Source organism: Bombina bombina, chromosome 1 (assembly GCF_027579735.1).
Source record: "Bombina bombina isolate aBomBom1 chromosome 1, aBomBom1.pri, whole genome shotgun sequence".
NCBI lineage: Eukaryota > Metazoa > Chordata > Amphibia > Anura > Bombinatoridae > Bombina > Bombina bombina.
The window spans coordinates 273,166,708-273,190,162 of NC_069499.1; the positions used below are offsets into that span (position 1 = coordinate 273,166,708).

Consider the following 23,455-nt stretch of genomic DNA (forward strand, 5'->3'; position numbering starts at 1 on the left):
TTGTCCTTTCAAAGAATCTAGCACAAACTTACTTCACCACCTCCATGGGAGGCAAAGTTTGTAAAACTGATTTGTGGGTGTGGTGAGGGGTGTATTTATAGGCATTTTGAGGTTTGGGAAACTTTGCCCCTCCTGGTAGGAATGTATATCCCATACATCACTAGCTCATGGACTCTTGCTAATTACATGAAAGAAAAGAATGGGTTTAAATTTCTTTGTATGCCTTCTCGGTGGCCAGGAGTCGGAGCTTCCTGATCCTACAAGTTTCCCGGACACAATTATTGTCAAGGGAGATCTGGATGGCTTAAGATTCAGCCACAATTCTTTCAAAAGCAGCTGACATACACAGAGCAGTGTGAAGCAGTGGCCATCTTGCTGAGACGCTCACCGGAAGTCCTTTTAAATTATTTTTGAGGCTGGAACTAAATTTATTTTTTCCATGTTTACCAGTGAACCAGTTTGGACAGCAAACCAAAGATTCTAAACAGATTTAATTTAAGGTTGAAGATTTTTATTATTTTTATGTAGAAGGTTCACTAGGAACAGCTCTTTAAGAGTCAAAATCAGAAATTTCTCCACAAAAATATTAAATATATAAATTAATGCATCTAAATGGGAGAACCTGATAAAAAATAAATAAGAAAAATATGAAGAGCATGAAACCATATACCACATTCTAAAAGATATTTTTTGTATCGCTATACCCTCGGATTATGATTTAATACATCTACAAAATAACATGAGAGAGATATGGCATTACAAAGCTACAATGTTATGATGTGGGGGAAAAGAAGTCCAACCATTTGAGGAGGATCCATTTAAAGAAAAGTAAAAGAAAAATACAGCACCAATCCATAAATTAATAGTCAAAACAAAATTTGAAATCTTTTCCCATGTTAAAGATCCCAATAAATAGGGTTATAAGATCAGCATATTAAAGGATAGAAAGTTAAAATGTAAATTCTTAGTTAGAACACAATCTTGGCACAAATCAAGTTACATGGTCCTCCATCATTAAATCTCTAGTCAGTTCATTGCTGGTAAATGTGAAAGTTCATGAAGATCCTAACACAACTGTACTGGCATGTTTTCACCATATTTCCTGAGAAGTTTGCTACGGTTATGATCCACTGACCACCGCTGTGGGAGATGTTTAGGTTGCATGGTGTCCAGGAAATGCTGGCGCCAACGCCTCTCAAGTTCCATCAGGGACAACAGCCCACCTTTAGCAAAGCTCTGTACAATTTTCAGTCCATGAGGGATGTAGGTTTCATTCAGAACCCTGTAGTAATAAAGTTAAAAGTAAGAATGTTTAGTTTGCACTGCATGTGGTTTCTTTATGATGTATACTCACACTAAGTGGTTTTGCTCATTTATAAACCCCTATCCTGCCTAAAATGCAATTTTGCTTTGTAACATAACTAATCACTCTGATACTATAACGCAGCTACATTTCTCTCAGAAATAAGTTCTACTAATCCCAGACTGCATAGTTGGGTGTGCCATCATCCCCATTTTCCCTTTGCTTTCTCCTCCTCTCTCACCCCCCCCCCCTTCCAAAAAATAAAAAACCTGCTGAGGGGAAAAAAGAGAAAAGGGGTAGGGGTCCTATTACTTCTATTTACAATTAACTAAATGTAAACTTACTAGTGAATTAAGACTACTATTTCTCATTATGTAAAAAAAAAAAGCGTATGCCTTTTCTAATTAATTAAATACAAGAGAAGAAATTCCAGATTTTTATTTAAATCTAGCAGGATAGAGCAGATAAATTGGTCTGCCCTCCTGCACCAATTTAGTACATTAAACAGGATAATATTCTTCTTTTATTAGAGACTTCCATTAAAAAGTCTTGGGAAATTAAAATCTTCTGCTCTTGTATCAGATCCTTTTTCCTTCTGTATGCCCTCAAAATCGCCACTTTTCCAAGGAAAATTCAGGAATTTAATAATCTCTCTGTCTAGTGATTCTGCAAGGCCTAGAATACGCAGATTGTTATTCTTGAGCAATTCTCCATGTCTTGTACCTTGAGAAGTAAAATATTTTGTTTAGCTAATTCAGATGTTCATCTCCATAGATCTTGGACAGTCCTTTTAGATCTGACTGAGATGCTTTGTTCTGCAGCAGATATTCTTTCAGAGTGCAGTTTAATTTCCCTAATTGTGGTATCCAAGAGGCCGTCACTTTTAGGTAGTATAATTTCAGACATTTGAATAGCTATAGCAACATTATCAGAAACAGTTTCCTCCATCAAAGATCTAGAAGGAGAGTTCTGTGGAGGTCTGATACTTTTCTTCTCAATATTCTTTAACTTTGGAAACCTGTATATATTTCTCTATACATTTTAAGCAGCAGAGATTATTAACCCAGGGCAGTTGAGGATACACGTTGACCTATTTCCACAACTGATTCCAGTTTACTTTTTTCTTTTTGCAGAAAGATTTCTTCACTCCCTTGTCAAAGTATGATACAGCATGAGCTTTATAAAGCAGCAATTAATACAATCTCCTTTATGAGAAACCAATTTACTCATTTTTTTTTGCAATATAAACCACAGCAAATTAACTTAGTTCATATAAGCCTGTATATATCTCTCCATATGTACTAAGCATCAGGGATTAATAAACCAGGAAATTCAGATAGGATACAAGATCACATATTTCCAAAACAGATTCCAACTTACTTTTGCAGAAAAGAAAGGTTTCTTTACTCCCTTCCCTCTGCTTTAGTTTCTTTAAGTATAGTGCAGCAACAGCTTTATAAAGGCAGCAATCTATACTGTCTCTTTTTAAAGAAAAACAGATTGTCCAACTTATATTGCAAGAAAAACACAGTAAGTTAACTCAGCTCACATAAGCAAATCTTCATAAGGAGATTGATAAAGAAGCAGTAGCTCCTCTTACGTTCTCTCTTCTCTTCCAGCACAGCTGTCATACATAGCATCCAGGCACATACTATGTTTTATACCTTGAAGTTCCTTGCAGAGGGAAAAGGGAGCATAAAACAGTGTTTCTTGATGATACTCGAAGGCTGCTGTGTCTCATCCGTGCAGTACAGAGGCCAGGCTTCCTTCCTTCCTCCTCAAGAAAAAGGGGATTTTATTTGAATATACTACACTCTTGTCTCTTATTGGCTAGTCCTTTAAAGATGATCTAACCTGCAAAAATATTCACCTAAACGATATGGCGGATAAAGAATAAAGGGATAGAGCTAAAAAAGCTAAAGAGATCTCAAAATAATAAAAAAACAGTATGTCTGTGAATCAAATCATTTAGGTGAACTTTAATACTCTGATGTGTAGAGTTGAGAAACTATGATAAAAAGAAGGAACTAATAAGTGCAAAAAATCTCTAAATGTCAAATCTTAGATGCACAATAAATATAACACGTAAATTATAAAATGTGAATACACTGTTGTGTTAAAAATCGTGGCTTTAATTATTAAATTTGATGTACCGATTGGAAGATATGTCAAACAAATAGTGTTTAATAATTATTACGATATGTATTTTTATATTGTATTAAATCATTTTATATCGTAATAATTATTAAACTCTATTTGTTTGACATATCTTCCAATCGGTACATCAAATTTAATAATTAAAGCCACGATTTTTAACACAACAGTGTATTCACATTTTATAATTTACGTGTTATATTTATTGTGCATCTAAGATTTGACATTTAGCGATTTTTTGCACTTTTTAGTTCCTTCTTTTTATCATAGTTTTTCAACTCTACACATCAGAGTATTAAAGTTCACCTAAATCATTTGATTCACAGACATACTGTTTTTTTTATTTATTTTGAGATCTCTTTAGCTGTTTTAGCGCTATCCCTTTATTCTTTATCTTCCTTCGGCCTCAGCCTGATGGTAGCATGGTGAGCTTGGCCTGTAGAGAACCTCCACCTAGTCACAGGCTAATGGGGCTGCGGTGTGCGGCAAACAACCTCTGAGTACAGACCTATGGAGAACACGCCACACGCTTGCAGCTATGTTCAAGCTCCACCTCCCCACCAGCTTTAATTTATGTAATATTAAAAAGTTGTTCTCCTGAATGCTTAAAAAGGTTTCCCAGCACTAAGTGCAGCTAAGCTGAATATTTCTAAGGAGGCAGTACAATGCATACTAAATGTTTCCGCAACAGAATAATTTTTATTCAAACCAAGAAGACCTCAAGTAACCACACCATCTGAATACCAGTATATCAAGCATTACAGAATAAACAAGCATCTACACTCACCGGCCACTTTATTAGGTACACCTTGCTAGTACCAGGTTGGACCCTCTCTTGCCTTCAAAATTGCCTTAATTCTTCGTGGCAAAGATTCAACAAGGTGTTGGAAACATTCCTCAGACATTTTGGTCCATATTGACATGACAGCATCACGCAGTTGCTGCAGATTTGTCGGCTGCACATCGATGATGCTCATCTCCCGTTCCACCACATCCCAAAAGGGCTCTATTATATTGAGATCTGGTGATTGTGGAGGCCATTGGAGTACAGTGAACTCATTGTCATGTTCAAGAAACCAGTTTAAGATGATTTGAGCTTTGTGACATGGTGCATTATCCTGTTGGAAGTAGCCGTGGCATTTAAACGATGCTCAATTGGTACGAAGGGGCCCAAAGTGTGCCAAGAAAATATCCCCCACACCATTACACCACCAGCCTGAACCGTTGATACAAGGCAGGATGGATCCATGCTTTCATGTTGTTTACGCAATATTCTGACCCTATCATATAAATTTCGCAGCTGAAAGCGAGACTCAGACCAGGCAACGTATTTCCAATCTTCTATTGTCCAATTTTGGTGAGCCTGTGCAAATTGTAGCCTCAGTTTCCTGTTTTTAGCTGACAGGAGTGGCACCCGGTGTGGTCTCCTGCTGCTGTAGCCCATCTGCTTCAAGGTTCGACATGTTGTGCATTTAGAGATGGTATTCTGCATACCTTGGTTGTAATAAGTGGTTATTTAAGTTACTGTTGCCTTTCTATCACCTCGAACCAGTCTGCCCATTCCCTTCTAACATCAACAAGGCATTGCTGTCCACACAACTGCTGCTCACTGGATATTTTCTCTTTTTAGGACCATTCTTTGTAAACCCTAGAGATGGTTGTGCGTGAAAATCCCAGTAGATGAGAAGTTTTTGAAATACTCAGACCAGCACATCTGGCACCAACAACCATGCCATGTTCAAAGTCACTTAAATCCCCTTTCTTCCCCATTCTGATGCTCGGTTTGAACTTCAGCAAGTCGTCTTCACCATGTCTAGATGCCTAAATGCATTGAGTTGCTGCCATGTTATTGGCTGATTAGCAATTTCTGTTACCAAGTAATTGAACAGGTGTATGACTACCTCTATGTTATACGGTTGCACTTCCTAAAATACATTCTTAGGATATTACTGTTTATAAGATTATACTACATTTCTAACTATTATAGTTATAGGTACATGAAACACAATTTTTCTTTCATGATTCAGATAGAGCATGCGATTTTAAACAATGTTTCAATTTACGTCTCATCTAATTTGCTTTGTTCTCTTGATAGCCTTTGTTGCAAAGGATACCCAAGTAGATTCAGGAGCTGTTATTTGGTGGCTGCACATATATGCTTCATGTTATTAGCTCACTAGGGCATTCAGTAAGTTCCAGTAGTGCATTACTACTTCTTTAACAAAGCATACCAAAGAGAATGAAGCAAACTAGATAATAAAAGTAAATGAGAAAGTTGCTTAAAATGTAATTATCTAAACTATGAAAGAAGAATCTTGGGTTTCATGTCCCTTTCATTTATGTATATGCGCCTTGCTCTTGTACTGAGTTCAGATGGACAATTTACAAACTTCCTTGTTACGGTTTTAATAAATTAAATAAAATCTTTTGATTATAAATAAATCCATGGTTTGGACTTAAACATAATATTTGTGTTAATGGGAAAAAATGCAATTAAGTTGTTTACTCTCAAACAGAACATTCTGCTACACAAGTCTCCAAATATCATACAACAGATAGGCAGATATGCACTGAAATTAAGAATTTCTATATGGCCTTTTATCAACAAAACGTTCCCGTCACAAAACTGTATTCAAAATCATAAAATTCCTCAAGATATCAGCACCTGTACATGTTTTCAATATTAAAAGAACAGTAATCTTTCCTTTGGGTTTCCTGTATGAAAGTGGAGTTCCCATTTTAATAATTCTATTAAAGTGACTGTAAAATATATATTAAATGGCCTAGGTTCTTTGCTGCTCCTGAGCTTGCCTAGATAAACCTTTCAGCAAATGACAAGAGACAGAAGTTCAAAAATGTAGTCTTCAAAATTGTACTCAACAAAAAAGAAAATTTATGCTTACCTGATAAAATTATTTCTTTTTGGATACGATGAGTCCACGGATTTCATCCTTACTTATGGGATATCGCCTCCTGGTCAGCAGGAGGCGGCAAAGAGCACCACAGCAGAGCTGTATAAATAGCTCCTCCCTTCCCTCCCAACCCAGTCATTCGACCAAAGTTAGGAAGAGAAAGGAAAAGCCAAGGTGCAGAGGTGTCTGAACCTTTAAGAACAGGGCGGGCTGTGGACTCATCGTATCCAAAAATAAATAAATTTATCAGGTAAGCATACATTTTCTTTTTTAAGATACGATGAGTCCACGGATTTCATCCTTACTTGTGGGATACAATACCAAAGCTATAGGACACGGATGAAACGGGAGGGACAAGACAGAGAACCTAAACAGAAGGCACCACTGCTTGAAGAACTTTCCTCCCAAAAACAGCCTCAGCCGAGGCAAAGGAATCAAATTTGTAAAATTTTTAAAGAGTGTGACGACCAAGTTGCCGCATTGCAAATCTGTTCAACCAAAGCATCATTTTTGAATGCCCACGAGGAAGCCACAGCCCTAGAGGAATGAGGCGTAATTCGCTCCTGAGGCTGCTGTCCAGCAATCTCATATGCCAAACGGATGATACTCTTCAGCCAAAAAGAAAAAGAGGTAGCCGTAGCTTTCTGACCCCTACGTGTCCCTGAAAAAATGACAAATAAGAAAGACGATTGATGAAAATCCTTAGTCGCTTGTAAGTAGAACGTCAAAGCACGGACTACGTCTAAATTTGTAATAGACGTTCCGTCTTGGAAGAAGGAGTAGGACACAAAGAAGAAACAATCTCCTGATCAATATTCTTGTTAGAAACAACTTTAGGAAGAAAACCAGGTTTAGTACGTAACACTACCTTATCTGAATCAAAAATAAGATAAGGAGAATCACATAGTAAAACCGAAAGCTCATAGGCACCTCGAGCAGAAGAAATAGTAACCAGAAATAAAACTTTCCAAGAATATAACTTAACATCTCTGGTATGCATAGGTTCAAACGGAACCCCTTGAACAACTGTAAGAACTACATTCCAACTCCAAGGAGAAGCAATAGGTCTAAATACAGGCCTGATACTAGTCAGAGCCTGACAAAAAGATTGAACATCCGAAACATCTGCCAGACTCTTGTGTAACAAAATAGATGAAGCAGAAATCTGTCCCTTCAAAGAACTTGCTGAAAAACATAATTTATGCTTACCTGATACATTTATTTCTCTTGTAGTGTGTTCAGTCCACGGGTCATCCATTACTTATGGGATATATTCTCCTTCCCAACAGGAAGTTGCAAGAGGATCACCCAAGCAGAGCTGCGATATAGCTCCTCCCCTCACATGTCATATCCAGTCATTCGACCGAAACAAGAAGAGAAAGGAGAAACTATAGGGTGCAGTGGTGACTGGAGTTTTAATTAAAATTTAGAACTGCCTCAAAAAGACAGGGCGGGCCGTGGACTGAACACACTACAAGAGAAATAAATTTATCAGTTAAGCATAAATTATGTTTTCTCTTGTTAAGTGTGTTCAGTCCACGGGTCATCCATTACTTATGGGATACCAATACCAAAGCTAAAGTACACGGATGATGGGAGGGACAAGGCAGGAACATTAAACAGAAGGAACCACTGCCTGTAGAACCTTTCTCCCAAAAACAGCCTCCGAAGAAGCAAAAGTGTCAAATTTGTAAAATTTTGAAAAGGTATGAAGTGAAGACCAAGTCGCAACCTTGCAAATCTGTTCAACAGAGGCCTCATTCTTAAAGGCCCAGGTGGAAGCCACAGCTCTAGTGGAATGAGCTGTAATTTTTTCAGGGGGCTGCTGTCCAGCAGTCTGATAGGCTAAACGAATTATGCTACGAAGCCAAAAAGAGAGAGAGAGGTGGCCGAAGCCTTTTGACCTCTCCTCTGTCCAGAATAAACGACAAACAGAGAAGAAGTTTGTCGAAAATCTTTAGTTGCCTGTAAGTAGAACTTCAGGGCACGGACTACATCCAGATTATGTAAAAGACGTTCCTTCTTCAAAGAAGGATTAGGACATAATGATGGAACAACAATCTCTTGATTGATATTCCTGTTAGAAACTACCTTAGGTAAAAACCCAGGTTTAGTACGCAGAACTACCTTGTCTGAATGAAAAATCAGATAAGGAGAATCAGAATGTAAGGCAGATAACTCAGAGACTCTTCGAGCCGAGGAAATAGCCATCAAAAACAGAACTTTCCAAGATAACAGCTTAATATCAATGGAATGAAGGGGTTCAAACGGAACACCTTGAAGAACTTTAAGAACTAAGTTTAAACTCCACGGTGGAGCAACAGTTCTAAACACAGGCTTAATCCTAGCCAAAGCCTGACAAAAAGCCTGAACGTCTGGAACTTCTGCCAGACGTTTGTGTAAAAGAATAGACAGAGAAGAAATCTGTCCCTTTAACGAACTAGCAGATAAACCCTTTTCTAAACCCTCTTGTTGAAAAGACAATATCCTAGGAATCCTGACCTTACTCCATGAGTAACTCTTGGATTCACACCAGTATAAATATTTACGCCAAATCTTATGGTAAATCTTTCTGGTAACAGGTTTCCGAGCCTGTATTAATGTATCAATAACCGACTCAGAGAAACCACGCTTTGATAGAATCAAGCGTTCAATCTCCATGCAGTCAGCCTCAGAGAAATTCGGCTTGGATGGTTGAAAGGACCCTGAATTAGAAGGTCCTGCCTCAGAGGAAGAGACCATGGTGGACAGGACGACATGTCCACTAGGTCTGCATACCAGGTCCTGCGTGGCCACGCAGGCGCTATCAAAATCACCGAAGCTCTCTCCTGTTTGATCCTGGAAATCAATCGAGGCAGCAACAGAAACGGAGGAAACACATAAGCCATCTTGAAACCCCAAGGAGCTGCTAGAGCATCTATCAGCACCGCTCCCGGGTCCCTGGATCCGTAACAAGGAAGCTTGGCGTTCTGGCGAGACGCCATAAGATCCAGTTCTGGTTTGCCCCAACGATGAATCAGTTGAGCAAAGACCTCCGGATGAAGTTCCCACTCCCCCGGATGAAAAGTCTGGCAACTTAGAAAGTCCGCCTCCCAGTTCTCCACGCCTGGGATGTGGATCGCTGACAGGTGGCAAGAGTGAGACTCTGCCCAGCGAATTATCTTTGAGACTTCTAACATCGCAAGGGAACTCCTGGTTCCCCCTTGATGGTTGATGTAAGCCACAGTCGTGATGTTGTCCGACTGAAATCTGATGAACCTCAGTGTTGCTAACTGAGGCCAAGCTAGAAGAGCATTGAATATTGCTCTTAATTCCAGAATATTTATTGGGAGGAGTTTCTCCTCCTGAGTCCACGATCCCTGAGCCTTCAGGGAGTTCCAGACTGCGCCCCAGCCTAGTAGGCTGGCATCTGTTGTTACAATCGTCCAATCTGGCCTGCGAAAAGTCATTCCTATGGACAGATGAACCCGCGACAACCACCAGAGAAGAGAATCTCTGGCTTCCTGGTCCAGATTCAGTAGAGGGGACAGATCTGAATAATCCCCATTCCACTGACTTAGCATGCATAATTGCAGCGGTCTGAGATGCAGGCGCGCAAATGGTACTATGTCCATTGCCGCGACCATTAAGCCGATTACTTCCATGCACTGAGCTACCGATGGCCTTGGAATGGAATGAAGGACACGGCAAGCATTTAGAATCTTTGATAACCTGGACTCCGTCAGGTAAATCTTCATCTCTACAGAATCTATCAGAGTCCCTAGAAAAGGAACCCTTGTGAGAGTGGTAACAGAGAACTCTTTTCCACGTTCACTTTCCACCCATGCAACCTCAGAAATGCAAGAACTATCTCTGTATGAGACTTTGCATTTTGAAAACTCGACGCTTGTATCAGAATGTCGTCTAGGTACGGAGCCACCGCTATGCCTCGCGGTCTTAGTACCGCCAGAAGTGAGCCCAGAACCTTTGTAAAAATTCTCGGGGCCGTAGCTACAAACTGGAAATGCCTGTCTAGAAAGGCAAACCTTAGGTACCGATAATGATCTTTGTGAATCGGTATGTGAAGGTAGGCATCCTTTAAGTCCACTGTGGTCATATACTGACCCTCTTGGATCATGGGTAGGATGGTTCGAATAGTTTCCATTTTGAACAATGGAACCCTTAGGAACTTGTTTAAGATCTTTAGGTCCAAGATTGGTCTGAAGGTTCCCTCTTTTTTGGGAACCACAAACAGATTTGAGTAAAACCCTTGCCTTTGTTCCGTTCGCGGAACTGGGTGGATCACTCCCATTACTAAGAGGTCTTGTACACATTGTAGAAATGCCTCTTTCTTTAGTAGGTTTGTTGATAACCTTGACAGATGAAATCTCCCCTGTGGAGGAGAAGCTTTGAAGTCCAGAAGGTATCCCTGAGATATGATCTCCAACGTCCAGGGATCCTGGACATCTCTTGCCCAAGCCTGGGCGAAGAGAGAGAGTCTGCCCCCCCACTAGATCCGTTTCCGGATAGGGGGCCCGTCCTTCATGCTGTCTTAGGGGCATAAGTAGGCTTTCTGGCCTGCTTGCCCTTGTTCCAGGATTGGTTGCTTTTCCAACCCTGTCTGTAACGAGCAGCAGTTCCTTCCTGTTTTGGAGCGGAGGAAGTTGATGCTGCTCCTGCCTTGAAATGATGAAAGGCACGAAAATTAGACTGTTTGGCCTTTGATTTGGCCCTATCCTGAGGAAGGGAGTGACCCTTACCTCCAGTAATGTCAGCAATAATTTCTTTCAAGCCAGGCCCGAATAAGGTTTGCCTTTTGAAAGGAATATTAAGCAATTTAGATTTAGAAGTCACATCTGCTGACCAGGATTTAAGCCATAGCGCTCTGCGCGCCTGGATGGCAAATCCGGAGTTCTTAGCCGTTAGTTTGGTTAAGTGCACAACGGCATCCGAAACAAATGCATTAGCTAGCTTAAGCGCTTTAAGCTTGTTCATGATCTCATCCAATGGTGCTGTGCGAATAGCCTCTTCTAGAGACTCAAACCAGAAAGCCGCCGCAGCAGTGACGGGCGCAATGCATGCAAGGGGCTGTAATATAAAACCTTGTTGAACAAACATTTTCTTAAGGTAACCTTCTAATTTTTTATCCATTGGATCTGAGAAAGCACAACTATCCTCCACCGGGATAGTGGTGCGCTTAGCTAAAGTAGAAACTGCTCCCTCCACCTTAGGGACCGTCTGCCATAAGTCTCGTGTGGTAGCGTCTATTGGGAAAATTTTTCTAAATATCGGAGGAGGGGAAAAGGGCACACCGGGTCTATCCCACTCCTTGCTAATAATCTCTGTAAGCCTTTTAGGTATAGGAAAAACGTCAGTACACACCGGCACCGCATAGTATTTATCCAGCCTACATAACTTCTCTGGGATTGCGACCGTGTCACAATCATTCAGAGCCGCTAACACCTCCCCTAGCAATACACGGAGGTTCTCAAGCTTAAATTTAAAATTTGAAATTTCTGAATCCGGTCTCCCTGGATCAGATCCGTCACCCACAGAATGAAGCTCTCCGTCCTCATGTTCTGCAAATTGTGACGCAGTATCGGACATGGCTCTCGTGTCATCAGCGCGCTCTGTCCTTAACCCAGAGCTATCGCGCTTGCCTCTTAACTCAGGCAAATTAGATAATACTTCTTTCATAACATTAGCCATATCTTGTAAAGTGATTTGTAAGGGCCTTGATGTACTTGGCGCCACAACATCACGCACCTCCTGAGCGGGAGGCGCAGGTACTGACACGTGAGGAGAGTTAGGCGGCATAACTTCCTCCTCGATGTCTGGTGATAATTTCTTTACCGGTAAAGACTGACCTTTATTTAAAGTAATATCAATACAATTGGTACACATATTTCTATTGGGCTCCACATTGGCTTTTAAACATAATGAACAAGCAGATTCATCTGTATCAGACATGTTTAAACAGACTAGCAATGAGGCTAGCAAGCTTGGAAATTACTTTCAGAAATTTTTCAAGCAATGTAAAAACGCTGCAGCGCATTTAAAAACACCAAAAAACAATTACAGTTGAAATAACAATGAACTAATTCAGTTATAGCAACCAAATCTTTACATTAAATGTATGAAATTAGCAGAGTATTGCACCCACTAGCAAAAGGATGATTAACCCCTTAATACCCAAAAACGGATAATCAATTTAACAGTTAACGTTTTTATCACAGTCAAACACACTGTCACAGGTCTGCTGTGACTGATTACCTCCCTCAAATATAAATTTTGAAGACCCCTGAGCTCTCTGGAGACGTCCTGGATCAAGGAGGAGGAAAACAGGAAGACTATGATTGAATTTTAACTGCGCAACAAAGCGCTAACAAAAGCCCCTCCCACTCATATTACAACAGTGGGAGACCAGCTATAAAGGTTTCTATGCAGAAATATACGTTAGCCATGTGGAAAAAAAATCATGCCCCAAGAGATTTATCACCAAAGTACCTTACAAAACGATTAACATGCCAGCAAACGTTTTAAAAAACAACATTTCAGATGTTGTGTAAAGTTATCACTAAGCCTGCTACCAGTCGCTTCTACTGCAGTTAAGGCTCATACATTATTTCAGTATTAACAGTATTTTTTCAGTCAAATTCTAGTCCCTAGAAATTAACTCTACTGTGCATACATTTACCAGCCTGATACCAGTCGCTACTACTGCATTTTAGGCTGTACTTACATCATATGGGTATCGGCAGTGTTTTCTTAGTCAATTCCATTCCTAGAAAATATTTTACTGCACATACCTCATTTGCAGGGGACCCCGCATGCTATTCCCTTTTCTGAAGTTACCCCACTCCTCAGAATGTGCGAGAACAGCCAGTGGATCTTAGTTACGTCTGCTAAGATCATAGAAAACGCAGGCAGATTCTTCTTCTAAATACTGCCTGAGAGAAAAAACAGCACACTCCGGTGCCATTTTTAAAATAAACTTTTGATTGAAGAATAAGTAAAAAACTCCTAACTCCTCTCACGACCTCCTTCTTTGTTGAGAGTTGCAAGAGAATGACTGGGTATGACATGTGAGGGGAGGAGCTATATAGCAGCTCTGCTTGGGTGATCCTCTTGCAACTTCCTGTTGGGAAGGAGAATATATCCCATAAGTAATGGATGACCCGTGGACTGAACACACTTAACAAGAGAAACCCCTTCTCCAATCCCTCTTGGAGAAAAGACAAAATCCTGGGAATCCTAACACTACCCCATGAGTAGCCCTTAGATTCACACCAATATAGAAATTTACGCCATATCTTATGGTAAATTTTCCTAGTAACAGGCTTACGTGCCTGAATTAAAGGGCCACTGTAAGTAAATATTTTCTATGCCTGTTACTAACTAACTACCCCAAATACGCTTTTTATCAATAGCATTTCATTAACATATCTCTACCGTATATCAGAAATCTTGTCTGCAAATGTAATTGTTTTCCAAACCCACTCCACGGGTATCCTTTGCTCTGTACCAATCCGTTTACAATACCTAGGTTTCAAAATGGCGCTTTAAACACAATTTCATTGGTTTAAGTATTTTGAACATGCAGTGCTGAAAATAGTGGGCAGGATAACGTGACATCATCGGCAAATAAAAGATATAACTTTTAGAACGTTATGAAACTTTGTTTTGGAGAAAATATAGGTCAGTAGGTTTTAATTAATGTTTATTAACTTTAATATGTTAGTTGTTTGGCTTAAAAATTATAACGGAAAGTAATCCTTTAAAGTATCTATGACCAAATCAGAAAAACCTCGCTTAGATAAAATTAAGCGTTCAATCTCCAAGCAGACAGCTGCAGAGAAACTAGATTCAGATGATGGAAGGGGCCCTGAATGAGAAGGTCTCTCCTCAATGGGAGCTTCCACGGTGGCTGAGATGACATGTCCACCAGATCAGCATACCAAATCCTGCGAGGCCACGCAGGAGCAATGAGGCTCACCGATGCCCTCTCCTGTTTGACTCGAGCAATCACCAGAGGAAGGAGAGCAAACGGAGGAAACACATAAGCTAGGCTGAAAGACCAAGGCACTGCCAAGGCATCTATCAGCTCGGCCTGGGGATCCCTGGATCTGGGCCTGTATCTTGTAAGTTTGGCAATCTGACGAGATGCCATTAGATCCAACTCCGGCCTGCCCCATTAGAGAATCAGGTTGGAAAATACCTTCGGATGGAGTTCCCACTCTCCCGGATGAAATGTCCGTTTGCTCAGAAAATCTGCTTCCCAGTTTTCCACTCCCGGGATGTGGATCGCCGACAAATGGCAAAAGTGAGTCTCCGCCCACTGTATTATCTTGGCTACTTCTGTCATCGCTAAGGAACTCCTCTTTCCTCCCTGATGAGTGATGTAAGCTACCGTCATTATGTAGTCCGATTGGAATCTGATAAATTGGACCAAAGCCAACTGAGACCAAGCCTGAAGTGCATATGTCAGGATATTGATGGGAAGGACAGACTCTGTCTGAGTCCATACACCCTGAGCCCTCAGGGAGTTCCAGACTGCTGCTCATCCTAACAGGCTGTCATCCATTGTCACTATCACCCATGAGGATCTGCGGAAGCAAGACCCCTGGGACAGATGAGGCAGCGTCAACCACCAGAGAAGAGAGTCCCTTGTCTCCCAATCTAAATTTACTTGAGGAGACAAATCCGTATAATCTCCAGTCCACCGCCTGAGCATGTTTAATTGCAGAGGCCTGAAATGGAAACAAGCAAACGGAACGATGTCCATTGCCACCACCATCAATCCGATTACCTCCATGCACTGAGCTACTGACGGACGAGGATTGGACTGAATGAGACGACATGCATTCAGAATTTCTGACATCAGAAAAATCTTCATTAAAACAGAGTCGATTAGAATTCCCAGAAAGGGAACTCTTGTCTGAGGAACTAAAAAAACTCTTTTCCAGGTTTACCTTCCACCCGTGGTTCTGTAGGAAGGAAAGCACAATGTGGGTATGGGACCTTGCCAGTTGAAATGATGATGCCTGGATCAGTATATCGTTCAGATAAGGCGCCACCGCAATGCCCTGAGGCCTTAGAACCTCCAATAAAGACCCCAGAACCTTTGTGAAACTTCTGAGTGTCGTGGACACACCGAAAAGAAGAGCCACGAACAGAAAGGATTCGTCCAGAAAGGCAAACCTCAGGAACTTGTGCCTGACCTCCGTCAGAAAATGATTTCTATGGATAGGAACATGAAGATATGCATCCTCAGAATCCACTGTTGCCATAAATTGACCCTCCAGATCAAAAGAAGAATGGTACGAATAGTCTCCATCTAGCGATGAAACTATGAGAAACTTGTTTGAACTTTTAAGGTCTTAAATAGGTCTGAAGGTTCCCTCTCTTAATTTGGTAACTACAAACAGATTTGAATAAAAAAAAAAAAAAACTGCTCCTGTTCCAGTACAGGAACGGGAAAAAAATACTCCCAGGGAGGAGAGGTCTCTTACACAAACAATAACACTTCTCCTATGAACTGACCTGCAGACAAACCTGAAAAACTCCTCAAACTCCGACTTGGTTCCCTGGGACACTATTTTCTATTGCCCAGGGATCCTGAACATCTCGAACCCAAGCCTGAGCGAAGACTGATATTGCCCTCTACAAGACCTTTTTTCGGTCCCGGATCGGGGGCATGTCCTCCACACCGTGTCTGATTCAACAGCAGACCAATTTTTATTTTTTAATCATTATGTTGTAAATTCTTTTAATCCAAACAGAATTACTTGCAAGGAATCGCTAAAAAGCTTAGACTTAGAGCCTACATCTGTAGAACAAGGCCCCAACCATAAGGCTCGGTGAGCTGGAACAGAAAAACCTGAAACCTATAATTTCAGTTTGAAAAATTGAAGGGAAAAATATGAAATAAAAGAATTAGCCAACTCAAAGGCTTTTATCCTATCCTGATTCTTTATCCAGGGAAAAGTCTGATATAGTAGCATCAGAAAATACACCGTCGCACTAGCGACAGTAACAAAAAACATAGCTGGGCACCATTATAAGCCCTGATGTATGATCCTCTTTAAGTTCTTAACCATAGGACCCTTGAATGTGAAAACATACATTTGATGAAAGGGAATGTGGTTCTTCCATTTCTGAAGAACCTACTGGACGCCCTAATTTCCATAGTGAAGTATCTTCCTCAACGTTAACAGGGAAGAAACAGTTGTGATAGCAACTACTAGATCAATCATCCTGATCGAAATTAATTACTCTAATAATGTTTTCTACACACGTAGGAAAAACTATGAGGTATGCAATGTTAGAGGAAGCGCAGGGCACTGCATGTGGGCCATAATATTAGTGGGACACTATAGGAGAAATTTGTGGCATAGATTGACCATAGACAACAGTCCATAGTAGTAGAAGGTTCAGAAAAAAAAACAATCTTAATTTCGTTTTTTTTTTTTTTAATTTTAACACAAAGGTTACTGTGCTATAAAATTAAAAAGTAACTCAGTTTTGTGCGTGCTTATTCCATCCTAAGACATAAAAAATGGATTAAACAAGGAAACAGTGAAAATCCTTTAACAAAAGATTAACAGATAAAACTTGTACTGTCTCTTTAAATGAAAAAAATCAACTCATTTTTAGTGAGATTGTCCCAATCTACAACCCAAAGGAAGGATTAAACAAAGAATAAACTAAATTACGACCAATAAGATGAACAGAGAAAAATGTTACTGTCACTTTAATTTTAAAAATAGAAACTTTTTACTTGTGCGTGTAGAAGTGCTTTAGGCTAGGACACAAACACATAGACACCGGCAGAAACCTCAGAAAAACTTGCTGAGGTACCCTCCAGATATTTCTGCATTCTGAAAAGCGTCATGTACCTAACGACATGACCGATATCAAGCAGAATGAAAACATATCCGGAGCGCAGCTGTAGCGCTCTCTGCCACATAGAACAAGACACAGATGAGATTCCAGCCCGGAATCAGCCCTCTCAAAAAACTGCTCCATGCTTATAACAGAAGAGCAGATGCGGTCTAAGTCGGCTTCAAGCGCCGCCCTTCGTGGGCGTGACCTTACCATCTTAAAGACTGCATAGGAATCAGTATGAAATATGCAGCTGAAAAGAAAAGGCGCAAAAATGAAACCCCCGCCCATCGTGGGCGTAACAATACATGCTCTCCCGGTCGCCATCATTATGGTAAAGATAGGATACCGGGAGATTTAACTGAAACCCTCTTGAGTCTGGAGCAAAACGTAACACCAGAGCAAGGAATAAAAAGCGTATATACTTATCATATCATAGCTTATACAACGAAAATATCAAGAAAAGATACCAAAGGTTTCATCCTTCACTGTTATAGGACATAACCCTCATGGCATCCAGCCCAGATTAAGTGTCCCCAAAAGCCACTCTCCTTAGCCCCAGTGCCTGCAATAAATAGCCAGAAAATCCTCCTAATTCCTATATAGGAGAGATATGTCCCAACAAAACAGAGCAATACGTCACAGTAGGAGCCCTTTTATACGTGACTCCCACCGCATCACCATAATTTGTGAATGTTATGCGAACTCTGAGTGGTACATAGTAATGAGGGGAGCCCTGATAAAGGTTCATTACCCCACTATGAAATAGGTAATATATACAGCAGTTTCTGAGGTAATACATGTCCCAGAAAAATAAAGAGCTGCACATACCTCTATGCTGAGCGACAGCATGACCGGTCCCACAGGATCAACAGGTCTTCTCCCTCCTGCAGTTCTGTGGAGACATACAGGGTCTTAGTTAATATCTGCTAAGACCATCATCTGAAGGGCAGCACTCAGTATGGGAGGCGCAGTGAGAATGAAATCTCCCCAGTTCCCATTGCTTTAAAGCCACCTGTAGCTCTACTCTAGAGGCTGACAAGGAATACGGCTACACCCTGTAATAAAATAGTACTCACTGGCACCATTTTAAAAATAATAAACTGTTGATTGAAGAATCTAAACTAACACCTCACTTTACCTCTTCCTATCACTAACACAGGCAAAGAGAATGACTGGGTTGGGAGGGAAGGGATGAGCTATTTATACAGCTCTGCTGTGGTGCTCTTTGCCTCCTCCTGCAGACCAGGAGGCGATATCCCACAAGTAAGGATGAAATCCGTGGACTCATCGTATCTTAAAGAAATACACCTACTCAGATTTTTGTTGTTAGCATTTCTTTAATGGCTTAGTCCTTCCTATACTCAGTTGCCCAAAGACAAAAATACAATAAAAAAAGAAATCTTATAGAATAAATAGCTTAAATGACTGACTTTACATTTAATAGAAGGACAAGTCTGGGTAAACATTCTAGTCTATAGTTCCATCCTGATTAATGACTGGGCATTACTCCACCTATCATCTCTCTTAAATTAAACTGAGGCTATATTCTTTAGTGTATTAGCTTGGACTTTATCAAACAGTACAAAAGTAATACAGTATTTTAAAAATGTTACTTTTTACATTGATGTAATGCAAAGAGGTGTCAGTTAGGAAGATCTAAAATGTATCACTATATTTTAATTTTCATTTAAAGGTATAGTCTAGTCAAAATTAAACATTCATGATTCAGATATAGGATGCAATTTTAAGCAACTTTCTAATTTACTTCTATTATCAATTTTTCTTTGTTCTCGTGGTATCTTTATTTGAATGTAAGCTTAGGAGCCGGCCCATTTTTTATTCAGAACCTGGGTAGCACTTGCTGATTGGTGGCTACATTTAGACACCAATCAAAAATAGCTACCCAGGTGCTGAACCAAAAATGGGCCGGTTCCTATGCTTACATTACTGCTTATTCAAATAAAGATACCAAGAGAACAAAAAAAAATTGATAATAGGAGTAAATTAGAAAGGTGCTTAAAATTGCATGCTCTATCTGAATCATGAAAGTTTAATTTTGACTAGACTATTCCTTTAAGCTAAAGCTGCCCACTCCACTATTCAAAACTCATTGAAAATTTTTTGGAGGTTTTATTTCTGGATATACTTTATTATATATAGCCTTTAGTACTCTTGATTCCATTTTACAAACAGTATCGGTCAATTTTAGGTAATGCAATTTGTCAATTAGTGTTTAATATAATCAGGTAATGGAATATGTCCTTTCTCCCTCAGTCTCCCCCACTTTTCCTTTTCTTACCTGGACTCCAAATTTGCTGCCTCCTGCAGTGTCTCAGGTGTGACATTCTCAGTACTGTAAAAATCTTTGATGTCCTGCAATAACTCAGCTCTACGCTGTTCTGGTAGATTGGTCGCATTTAAAAGAGCTCTTGCTCCAGAGCGTACTTGACGTCGCATTGGATCTTCCAGCAGACGCAGTCCTTCTTCACAGCCAATAGGGGCATTGAATTCTTCAGCCAACTGCTGCTTCAGGTTGGCATCATAATAATTAGACACTGCATGACAAGCTGTACAAAGTAATAGCACATCATGAGAATTGTGATCTTTCATCTGGATGGGAAAGTGACGTCGATATTCATGGGGTACGATGTTCTTACTGCAAACACAAAAGGATATAGGTAAAGGACTAACACAAGACAAATATGTTAACCATAAATAGATTGGATTTCTACATAAAGATGAGAGCCATGGAGAAAACCTCTATGCATACACTCACCGAATGTATGATTCTCTTTTGCCACACACTACGCAAACATTCTCTTTTACTGTAAGATAATAATCTGCACTGGACTCAGGCCGGCCAGATGGCTCAAACAGCAGCTGAACAATGAAAGGGTCATTGCTTACCAAGTCTAAATAAGAAAAACAGAACACATTAAACAGAAGGGATGACTAACAAGAAACTGACCAAAACAAACTAGACAGCTAGCCACAACAAGAGGTGGTGGTGGTGGTGGTGGGGGGGGATAGCCAGAACAGGTTGGTGATGGATACATTTCACACCAACTATCCCATTTATAGCAATTGGAGCTTAAAAACCAGGGTAAAATGTGTATGCATGATGGAAAGTGTCGGGGATAAATTATATTCCTCATTTTATTTAGCATTCCTCATTTCAACGTAATATAGTGCAAGTGCATGAATTACCAATGAAAGGGAAGGTAGAAAAAGGTTAAAAAACAAAACAAAAACATGGCTATAAAGGGTGTACAGCTATAAAATCAGTGATGAGCGTTTGCTGTCTGGAACATATTCCAGAAAATTAGATATTTACAATGCATAGAAATGCTTAAAGAGAGTATGATTTAATTTATTTTAGAAATAACAAAAAAAGTATTATAAATACAATCTGTAGTGATTGAGGGTAATTTGCACAAAAAGGAGATTTTTTTTTTAACAAAACTAAGTAATTTATGGAAAGAAAATAAAAAGAAGCTAAATTGTGGCAATGATAATAAAAGGGACATGAAACCCAACATTTTTCTGTAATGAAAAATGGATAGAGCATACCATTTTGAACAACTTTACAATTTACTTTTATTATCAAACGTTTCATTCTCTTGGTATCCTTTGTTAGAAATCTTACCGCAGTAGGCTCAGGAGCTGTGGCGGCACACATATGGCCGTAATCATTAGCTTACCGAAGTGTTCAGGTAACTCCCAGTAGTGCATTCCTCATCCTTCCATAAAGGATACCAAAAACATGAAGCAAAATTGATAATTGAAGGAAATTTGTTTGAACCTTTAAAGACCACAACGTACCCTATACATCGCTGGTAGTTAAAGTGATGGTACATCCAAGCGTTTAACAAACGCTAGGATTTGCCATCACTAAATATCAAGGGGAGTGTCATTCATCAACCTTGTAAAAGGGATGCTAACTCACCCTTTCTGAGCCGTTGCACAGCGCAAAATTCAGTGGTGCAGGCCACCAAAGGAACAACGATCTTCTACTAGTGAGGTGCTGCTTGCCCCTCTGAACCAATAGCGGTGTGTGAACACAGAAACCTGTCAGTTGTCACGCACCGCTATTGGTTCAGAGATGCAAACGTCACCTCATTGAAGGAGATCGTTGTGCCTTGGGCGGCCTGCGCCTCTGAATTTAGCGCTGTGCAACGGCACAGAAAGGGTGAGTTTAGCAACCTTTTTTTAGAAGGTTGATGAATGAAACTCTGCTTGATTTTTAGTGATGGTAAATCCTAGCGTTTGTTAAATGCTTGGATTTCCCATCACTTTAAGGGCTTTCTTGGTAAGAATAGCACTCCCTCCTTCCTGCTGGTCATCGTCGGTGGTCCTTAAGGGGTTTAAAAACTATGTATGCTCTATCTGAATCATGAAAAAAAAATAGGTTTCAATTCTCTTTAACACAAGTAACATATACATTTATGTTTGTGAAACAGCAATGCTTGCATAGCTATTTAAAAAAGCAACAATAGAAGAATCCAAGTTACTTTAAGCCACCTGCTACCCAACAGCAGTCAAACATTAGCAGTGGTACATACCCCCAATACCCTTGTCCAGATACCACTGAGCTTTCTTCCGATCGCATGTACACAAGGGCTGCCCATCAGGAGCATGCAGAAAGCAGTTATCATAAAGTGGTGACTTCCTGCAGACAAATAGAAACTTAAATAGCCTTTATAAGACTGTACATTATTATATGCTGCTGAAACATGTTTCAGCAACAATTTTGATTCTTTCTTTTGCCTCTTTCTTCCATAAGGAACTATATACCTTGCAGAGTAACCTACACCCAGTGGTTTCCTCTTGTTTTTGCGAGGGTCTTTGCTTTGAGAATTTTGAGAAGACAGCTCCCCAGTCCTTTCTTTTCTCTGTTTTGGTCCGCCGTTCACTTCCTCATTCAAAATGCCACATCCCTTGCTCTTAAAGGGAACATCTACCAGTCCTTGACACTTTGCAAGCAAGGCTTCCAATGTTAGGTGCGGTGAAGAGAAGAAGCCAACAAAGTGTAAAAATAGGGCAATTGATACCTGTGCGTCACGAGCAGCATACAATATCTACAAAATCCAACACAAATAGTTACTTACATATAATCTTACAACATTTAAGAGGCAAATACAGTTAGGATCAGAAATGGTTTCCGTTTGGGACCAGCAATGCTCTGCAGGTCCCAAGCAGTACTTCTGTGTGTTTACACCTTTGCAGGGGTTAAACACACAATAGTCCGTGGTCAGTCTTAAAATTACATGCTCTACTGAATTAGAGCATAACTGACTATTATGACCCTTAAAAGGGACATTAAAGTCAAAATTAAACACGATTCAGATAGAACATGCAATTTTAAACAACTTAGGGAGTTAGTTGCAAATTGGTGGCCGCACATGTCTCTTGTCATTGGTTCATCTGATGCATTCAGCTAGCTCCCAGTAGTGCATTGTAAATCTTTTAACAAAAAGGATACCAGAAGAATGAAGCAGATAACAGGAAGAAATTGGAAGTTTGTTTAAAATTGTTTGTTCTATAATCTATATAAATCGTAAAAGAAAAAATGTTGGGTTTAATGTCAATTTAACTTTCCCTTAAACCCATTGGACACACACACACACACATATATATATATATACACACACATATATATATATACTGTATGTATGTATGTATGTATATATATATATATTGTCAAGGTATATGTAAGGTTAATAAATATATATATTTTAATCATATATTTTAAGGTTAATAAATAAATATATTTAATCAGATATCTGAGTGGTCAGTAGAAAATTATTCATTTCATTCACAAAAACTGACTTCAATCATGTTTAGTTCTCCCCCACTCAGGATGTAAAGTTATTCTAAACACACAAGTGAGGACAATAGAGCATTTGGTTTAATTTCATTTAATTTCAAATGCAAAAAACCCCTGCTGTGTGGCTCTGACACTTAGATACACGTAATGCAGACTGGGGGGGGGGGGGGGGTATGCAAGCACTGAACCATGGAATCAAAAATAAAAACATTTTTTTTATTCTCTCTGTTTTCCAGAAATCTAATGAAAATTATAAGAGCAACTGAGTTAATGAGATATCTGGATGAATGAATATGACAGTGTGTGATCTGCTGGATTTTTGTATGGTTTTTGAACACTGCATAGAAATGAATGTGTATATACCTATATATATTTTTGGAAGCATAGAATATC

At 39.8% G+C, this 23,455-nt stretch overlaps 1 protein-coding gene across 2 annotated transcripts in view; it reads right to left on the reverse strand.

Annotated features, from left to right (window-relative positions):
- Window positions 1-489: 489 nt before the first annotated feature.
- EXD2 (exonuclease 3'-5' domain containing 2) overlaps window positions 490-23,455 on the reverse strand; it is a 227,974-nt gene continuing 205,008 nt past the window's right edge. For both annotated transcript variants that reach the window (XM_053697990.1, XM_053697991.1), the window contains exons 5-9: window positions 22,030-22,313; window positions 21,798-21,904; window positions 20,012-20,147; window positions 19,535-19,891; window positions 490-1,282 (exon numbers count right to left, since the gene is read on the reverse strand). In XM_053697990.1, the coding sequence (XP_053553965.1) occupies window positions 1,066-1,282; window positions 19,535-19,891; window positions 20,012-20,147; window positions 21,798-21,904; window positions 22,030-22,313 (1,101 nt within the window). In that variant the 3' untranslated portion in view covers window positions 490-1,065. The remainder of the gene's footprint in view (window positions 1,283-19,534; window positions 19,892-20,011; window positions 20,148-21,797; window positions 21,905-22,029; window positions 22,314-23,455) is intronic.